Raw genomic sequence first — 8,391 nt, forward strand, 5'->3', positions numbered from 1 at the left:
TTTTGCTTCAATTCACTGCTTTGATTGCTGGCATAACATGATCCAGGGATACAAAGCTGAGGTTTGAACTCAAGACCTCTCCCTTTTGCAACCAGGGTGGGAGAGGAGCAGACAGAGCCCATTTGTGTAGAGCTTAGCAACACAGACACGTCACTGCAGCTCCCCAGGAGTTGCCATTCCTGCAGCATGCCCAGATTTCCCTGATGTTTTAGGGGTTTCTCCTTAGAGCTGCAGGCACAAGATGGACACTGGGGAAAGCTCCACCCCTCAATGGCTCAGGAAAACCTTTAATCTTGATATTGGCATGACAGGAAGCAAAGTGTTCCTCATCTGGAGGAGGCCATGGTAGAGCTGCCACAAAGCCCAGCCCCATGCCAGATTTCCCAGCAAGGAGGTGAAGTGGCAGATGGCACCAGTACCAAAGGGATGGATTGCAAGGATTTAATGTGCAGCTGGATTTGGTGGCTACAGGGAGGGGGAGAGCCAGAAACAGCTCTTCAAAAGATATCAGTGCCCAGGTGACAAGAAACAGCTCTTCAAAAGGCATCAGCTCCCATGTGACACACAGCCTGGGGACAATGCACAGCAAGGCCTCTGGGGCAATGTGCCATTTGCAAGGTGCCAGCAGCCAGAGCAGGGACAGGCTCCGAGCCAGAGCATCGCTGCTGGCACCTGGGCTGGCCACCTCTGCTGCTGGGAGGAAGGTGACTGTCACCAGCTGGTGGCACCAGCAGCCCTGCAGCAGCACAAAGCACAGCAGGTCCTCCCTGCACAGGCTTCACTGAATTGCTGCCATTTCACCTGAGAGAAGGGGAGAGAGGGACAGCTTCTGCCTCTCATCGTTGGGATGAGAGGATTGGGGCTGGCAGCTCACAGCCAAGAGCAGGGGGCTGCAACTTCCCACAGGGTGGACACTGATAGGTCACCTCTGCTGGCACCATGGCCACAGACCACCAAACTCCAGTGGCCAAAGCACTGACAGGCAGGAACCACAACCCCTGGGAGCAGTGTCCTGGTGTGTCCCCCCAGCAGAGCTGAGCCTTCCCTCCTGGCTGGATGAATGTCCATGGCTCCACGGAGCAGGCTGGTTCCCCAGAGAGCCACCCCAAGCCCCGAGGCAGCAGGAAGGCAGAGCAGGGTCTTGCTGTGAGAATGAAGAGTTTATTGGGACTGAGCAGAGATACACAGCAGGAGGGAGGCAAGTGGTGCCTCAGACAGGGAGCTGATGTGTCCCAAAAGGACCTTGCTTGACTTCCAAGGCACTCTCCTCTCCCATCCTGTCCCCAGGCATTACCAAAGGAAGGTCCTGCCTTCCCCAGGGGATCTGTCACCTCAGTCCCACCCCAGCTGCTCCTGGCTGCAGCCATCAATCCCACCCAGAGACACAAGCACAGCTTCTACAAAAATATCCTTCCCTCCCCCACACCCCCCCACCAAAAAAATGTGAAGAGCGGGCAGGGCTCCCACGGAACTGTTATTGCTCAGTGTGATGGGTGGTCAGACAGGGAGCTTAAGGCATCAGGAATAAGTGCACTAGTGGCCCCTGAGGCTCACTGGCCCAGGCAGTCCTCAGTGACACCCTGGGCAGCCAGCTCTGCCAGCACATTGTCCAGGTAGTTGGGGTCAGGGTAGCCATGGCCACTGAGGTTTGAGTCCATCTCAGTCTTGTGGTGGATCTCATTCCACACCACCGTGTTGCTCTCGCCCGTGGTGTTGGAGGTGCCCACTGTGAAAATCAGGCGTCGCTTCCAGGCCACCTTCAGGAGCTCCAGGACCTATGGGGGGAAGGAAAAACAGAGCTAGGAGCAGCAGCAAGGCAACTTGTGCCATGAATGCAGCTTGTCAGGAGCTTGACAGCTTGAGAAGGGTGATGTTAGCAGGGTGAGATGCCTCACCTTCCTGCCCTTCTCATTGTCTGGCAGGTAACAATAGCGAGGAAAGCCTCTGGCTGTGTATGGCATCCCAGGGTTGGGGTGCTCCGGGCCCTGCAAGAGATGAGACAGGTTTGTCATGGACATACCCATCCTCATATCAATTGGGCAATCCATCAGCAGCAGGATCTGACATAGGCCCATCCCAAACCAGCCCTTCCATGTAGAGGCAAGGCATTGTTGGTGAGTACAACGTGTCTGACTTGTTCTTATAGGATACAGGAGTTTTACAGATCCTCCAAAAGCATGCTGGGATACAAAGCCAGATCTAAAATCTACCTGAATTTTGGTGAGAGACAGCCCCAAATCACTGCTTTTTCCATGTGCTCTGGTAACACCTTAAAAAGACCACACAGCTCAAACCTTTGAATGTTCATTCCCACCACTGAAACCAAGATGAGCTGTGAAACCAGACCATGGGATGTTTCCCACCTTGTGATCATGGGCAGTCTCCTCCCTGCTTCAGGCAGACATCAGAGCAGCTGGGGCTGCTCAGGAAAAGATCTCTGATGGAGGAGACCCTCGTATGTTGAAGAACAGCCAGAGCAGCTGCTGGGTCCAGGCACCACAGGCTCCTCAGCAAAGGGCTGCCAGCAGGTGCTGCACTGGATCCCAGGACTTTTCGTGAGGCTCTCCCAGCTTGTGCTGTCTGCAGCAGGCTGGGCACTCACCTGGATGCCCCTGCTGATGTGATACACAATCCTGATTGTCCCACAGTCCTTGTGTCCTGGGAGGGACTGGGGGAAAGTGGAGATCTCCATCTTCCCTTTGGGCTGGGTACCGGTTTTCTCTCCGTAGATGGTTTTACAGGAGGGACACTGCAAACTGCCATCCTGCCAGGGGACAGAAGCCACATCAGAGCTCCAGAGCCACCTGCACACAGGGGCCTGGTGGGGATGGGCCAGCTCAGTACCTTGTTCCCGTTGGAGTACATGGCCAGCATGCAGAGCAGGTGGAAGGAGTGCTGGCAGTTCCTCAGGCGTCCCACAGCCTCTGGCCTGATGCTGCTGGAGGGGCACGAGTCGCTGTAGCCCGAGGGGGAGGAGAGCTTCTCCATGCAGATCATGCAGTCCTAGGGGAGAAACCACCACGTGCTGAGAGCACAGCCTGCTCCCGAGGACTGACACACCAAGGAGATGCTTCAGGAGGATTTGCCTTCAGCTTTAACTGACATTTAAGGACACAAAGACAGGTTTCCTTATCTGGCTGGTATTGCTCCGCTCCACTTCCTGCATTGTCCAGGAGGTGGAGAGCTGTCATCAGCCAGAGAGGAGAGTCTGGTTACATCCTGCTTCTCAGCAAAGGAGCTCCAGTGGGGGAAAAAAGCTCCAGTGGCTCTCAGGGAAGACAGAGGGTTCACAAGCATTGGCTCTGTGGTTCAAAAAATGGTTTGATCTCTAGTTTTGACCTCTCAGCACTGAGACCAAAACCAAACTCCTTCCTCCAAAGGAAATGGGGAGGCAGTGTCAGGATGAGCTGCCCAACCCACACTGTGCCTTCATCACAGTCCACTGATGAGGACAAGTCACCTGTTGTCACATGTGAATTTTGGGCAGTGCTGAGGATTCTCCACATCAACAGTGCCACAGCAAGCAGCACCATGTACCACACCAGATACCCAAGGAGGGATGGCCCTTGGGCACTGCTGTGGTTTCCTTGGCACCCCAGTGAAATGGGCAAGCTGGAGTTGCTTCACTGTCCTCTTACCTCATCAGCAGGAGCTCCCTTCAGCTCCTCCAGGTACTTCTTCACCACTGATTCTGGCTCTGTTGGTGTGGCTGCACAAGGAGAGATGAGAGAGACAAGTCAGACACTCTGTGCTGTGATGGGCACGTGTGGGGTGAGCTAGAGAGAAGGCAGACAAGCAGGTCACTGGCCAGGATGCCAAGGAGCAAGGTCAGGGTTAGAGGGGGAGAAGAGAACACTCCAACAGATCCCTACAAGCCCAGCAAAGGCTTTGCTTTCAGCCATGGCTCCCTCTAGGGCTGGGAGTGCCACAGGTCTGTAGCTGGTGTGCTCCTGTTCTCCTCACACCCACCAAGTGACACCAGGCACATCCCAGCTGGACTTTGTGCACACCAGAAAGCAGCTGGGATCAAACCTGGCAGCCTTGATGGGACAGAGGATCACACAGTCTGCGTTGTCAAGGGAGAAAAAAGGCATTTCCACACCACCCCAGCAAGGAAACCCAGCAACACTCTGAGCTTCAGGCCCAGCTCTGAACACAGCACAATGAGCTCCACATCCTCAACATGAAACAGTGGCCTTGGCCCTTCCACACACTCATACCTGGCAAGACACAGTGCAAGTCACCAGGTATAAAATACACCAGCTTTGAACATGAACCCTGTTTGCAGCATGAGACAGTACCTTTGCATCTTCCCAAATTCAATCCCTGGTCCCATCCACCCAGGCACAGACACCTGAGCAGCCCAGCAGCCCCAGCCTGGTCCCCGGAGGCACTGTGAGATGAAGCAGCAAACATCCCACAACAGCAAGAGCAAATCACCACTGAGTGCATCCACTGCCACCTCAGCTCCCAGCCCATCCTCCTGGAGCTGCCCAGCAAGGCTTGGCTTAAGGAGGGAGCATCCCTTGCCTCTGCAAGGCACTGGCCCTGGGGGAGAGGAGAGGAGCTCCTCACCAGGCATCAGGCCTGCCACAGAACCAGCCAGGCTCCTCCACCAGCCTGGGAAAGGAAACATTTGCACAAGTGATGTTACAGCTCAGCCTGGCAGGAGGCACAGAGAGATCAGACACTTGGCTTGGGAGAACCTCATCCCTCCTTCCTTCCTGAATCCACTTCTGGGGGCACCAGGAGAAAGCAGGGCTGTGCCAAACAGGCTGGCCAAGGTGTAGCTCTTCCTTCTCCAACCTCCATCCTGTCCAGGTGGATGCTTTAGCATGGAGAGAACTGCTGCTCCCAACTCCACACTCCCAGGAGGACACAGAGCATCATGCATGGACCAGCCAGGGATCAGAGCTGCAGCTGTACCTGCACTACCCATCTTCAGCTCCCCCATCCACTCTGGGGCTCTCAGGGTAGATAGACAGAGGGTTCACAAGCATTGGTTCTGTGGTTCAAAAAGCTGCACATCAAGAGGCAGCCTCTGGAGCTGTTATTCCAGTCCAAAAGGCCAAGTGTGCCACAAGCAGGAAGGAAGGGGGGCTATTTTCTGCACAAACACTTTTCATGGAGAGACAAACATGAAGCACAAGGGAAGTGGTGTTGAACAGGCAAAGGCCTGGATGGCACAGATCCTCTACCAGGTGAAGTCCCTCATTCCCTAGAACCCCATGGAAGAGAGCAAGGCAGAGCACCAACATCCTTTAGCTGAGACTGAGGAACTGTGGGCTGGACTCTCCTAAATGAAAATACAGTCATTGAGATGAGTTATTTTCAGAAGGGGATTCCTGGCCATCCCAAAACCTGTGATTTCTGGCAGCAGTAGCAGGAGGAAGGGATGGCTGAGCACGCAGAGCAAGAAGAGGAGCCCAGGAGGTGAAGGGACATTCACTCCAAGTGCCAGTGCTGGGCAGGAGGGATTCCTGGCACCTCAGGCAGAGCAGAGCTGTGAGCACCAATCTCTGGAGATCCCAAGGCAGATAGGTGGCAACAGGATTAAGCATTAAGCCCAAAAACAACACAGAAGCAGGTGTTTTCCTCTTCAGGGTCCAAAATCCCCTGGAAAAGCATTTCCAAGAACTGTCCCAAGAGCAGGAAACAGGGAGGAGGAGCCTGGGCAAGCCTCAGGCTTCCACCTTTGAGGCCAAGGGTTCAACAGTGCCAGGAGCTGCTTCAAGGCCTCATTACCAGATCTCACAGGGAACATGGCTCCTTGTCTTGTCTTTTCCAAAAGAAATTCCAGGAATTCTCTGCTGGGACCTTGCTTGCATGCAGAAGATCAAGAGGTAGGAATGAGTCTGAAGGGGATGTGATCAGTCTGAGCTGTCCCAGCTCACTGTACCTGACACCCTCAGCTGAGTGTTCTGGGATGTCTGTACTCCAGGCTGCAAACACAGGGTGGCACTTCCCACGTGTGGCACTTGGAATCAGCCTCTGGAGACCTTCATGGCCCTACAGGAGATGGAGGCTTCAGTTCCTTCTGTTTCACAGGTTTTAGGAAGAATGCAGTGAGCAGGACTAGCTACTATCCCCCCTGAGGCCATCCACTTCCATGATGATCACTGTGTTCTCATCCCTGTGGATTCCATGCTGCCTGACAGACAGACAGACAGACAGACCAACACCAAGTCCTTCTCCACCCAACCTGCATTTTCCAGGTGGCTCTTTCTGAAGTGACCTTCTTGTCTTCTCTGGCTTTGGGCTGAAGGAAGGAAAGCCAAAAAAATGCACAGCCAAGGTGAAGACAGTGAGGGAAGGGAGCAGGGAGGGGGTGTTGCACCAGCAGCAACACCTGCCCAGCACTTGGCTGAGAGCCCCAGCTCACCTGCTCCCACCTGCACAGCAGATCTCAGCAGCTTTAGAGCAGCTCAGCTCGTTCAGGGTGGTGGGGGATGCTCCCTCCACAGAATCTCTTGTGACTTTTCTTCTCTGGAGCAGCTCCAAGGAACAAAGAGATAAGTCACCCAAGAACTGGCCAGGCACATTCAAATAAAATCAATGAAAGGAGACAAAAGTTCTGGTGTAGAGCTGGGTAACAGTGAGCCAGGAAAGTCCTTGGGATTTTGGGCACTACACCACTTCACCAGCTGCCATTAGGATGGAGCTGGGGGAACCAAGCAGGCAGAAGGTGATGCAGCCCTCAGCTACCCTGAGGAAACCCATGCCTGATGGATTTGCACTGTGGCATCTGCAATCTGTCCCTGTCACTTTGCTGTGACAACGCTCTAATGCATTTAGAGCCACCAAAGCTGCCTGGAGAGAGAAAGGGCTGGGCAGCCCTGACACTTCAGGAAAATCCATCCCCAGCTGCAAGGATTTCAAAATCCAGTCCCAAAGAAGATGCTGAGAGCTCTTTTTCAGGACGGGCAGCAAAGCCCACATGGCCTTCCTTGGGCAGAGCAGCACATCTGGCTGGCCACAGCCCAGCAGCACAGGGGGAGGCAGCTGGGACCACGGCACGAGCCACGTGTGCTCCAGCATGTGAATCACTTCCTTACAGGGCTGTTTACTCCATAATGAAGAGTTTGCCTCCAAATCTTTGTTCTAGCCATCCCCTGGGATCATCAAAGCCTGGTCAGTCCCCAGAGCTGTCTGGATTCAATGGTGGATTGAAAATGGACTGGAAGAATCGACCGGTGCCGTTTATCTCCAGCTGGCTCAGAGCTGTGCTACAGATTTATCCAGGATGCCAAAGAATGTTCACCATTCTTTCATTTACAAAGAGAGGAATATCAAATTGTTTTTAATGCTTCCCCTTCCTCCCTGTAGATAATAAGCTGCTTGCTGCAGCAAGGGCTTTCCATGGGCAACATTTAACAGATGTGTTTTGAATCCTTGCACAGCAACCAAATGCTTGCACCAGTAATGTCTCCTTCTGTAGCCCAAAACAAGCCATATGGTTTCCAGCAGACCTTTTTTGATACCCTCTGCAGGCCAGACACTGGTTGTTCCTGGTTATTGTCATGGACAGTCACACAGCTCCCTGGACTTGCAAAGGCTGTACCTATAGGTTTCTTTCATTTCACCAGGACAATCCAGTGACCAGGCTGCTCTGCTCAGAGCATCCCTGTTTATGTCTCCTTCAGCAGATGTTTCCCCATGGGAACAACAAGATCTCCCAGCTCTGAGGGGCTCCCCAGTCCCACCCACCCCACAGGCACTGGCACAGTTTGTACATCCAGCTGCAGGGGGATGGGCAAGGAGGATGAGTGTGCTCCTCTCCTTCCTCACCAGGTGGAAGTGGGTAACAAGTGACTCAGCAGAGCCAAGCAGCCCCTGGAGGTCCTTGCAAAGGCTGGGGAGGCCAGCAGCAGGCACAAGCAGCACCTGGAGAGAGCAGGACAAGCCACCTGCCTCCCTGCCAGCAGCCAGGTCCCCGCAGTGCTGGGGTGAGGCAGGGAGAGGCTGCAGCATCCCAGGGCAGCACCAACCCATGGGGATGGCAGAGGCTGCCAGGCCCTGTGCCAGCCTGGAGAGCACAGAGCCTGCCCAGAGACTACAGCTCCCCCAAGCCCTGCAGAACCCAGCTGTGCCACAGACATCCCTGCCAGAGCAGCAACAGCACTAACGAGTCCTGACTAATTAGTGCCTCTGTTTAACACACCCCAGCTTTTCACCAAGCCAGCTGCAATTGCAGCAGCACTGCCTGGGAGCAGCAGGAGGGAGGGAGAAGGGGCTCAGCAGGGGCACTCTGCACCCACCACCAGCTGGCTGTGGTCACTGCAATGCTGGGTGCAGTCCTGGATGCAGAGCTCTGTTTGAGCTCTCCATGATGGGAAATCCTCAAGGGAAGTGGCCAAGAACACACAATGCAGAAATTCAGGGCACACACTG

At 54.4% G+C, this 8,391-nt stretch overlaps 1 protein-coding gene across 1 annotated transcript in view; it reads right to left on the reverse strand.

Annotated features, from left to right (window-relative positions):
* Nucleotides 1–1,141: 1,141 nt before the first annotated feature.
* Nucleotides 1,142–8,391, reverse strand: part of DTX2 (deltex E3 ubiquitin ligase 2) — a 37,323-nt gene continuing 30,073 nt past the window's right edge. The window contains exons 6-10 of the mRNA XM_031060602.1: nt 3,639–3,709; nt 2,845–3,003; nt 2,603–2,764; nt 1,896–1,985; nt 1,142–1,775 (exon numbers count right to left, since the gene is read on the reverse strand). Of these exons, the coding sequence (XP_030916462.1) occupies nt 1,551–1,775; nt 1,896–1,985; nt 2,603–2,764; nt 2,845–3,003; nt 3,639–3,709 (707 nt within the window). The 3' untranslated portion in view covers nt 1,142–1,550. The remainder of the gene's footprint in view (nt 1,776–1,895; nt 1,986–2,602; nt 2,765–2,844; nt 3,004–3,638; nt 3,710–8,391) is intronic.

The sequence above is a fragment of the Geospiza fortis genome, unplaced genomic scaffold, assembly GCF_000277835.1.
Source record: "Geospiza fortis unplaced genomic scaffold, GeoFor_1.0 scaffold425, whole genome shotgun sequence".
NCBI classification, from domain to species: domain Eukaryota; kingdom Metazoa; phylum Chordata; class Aves; order Passeriformes; family Thraupidae; genus Geospiza; species Geospiza fortis.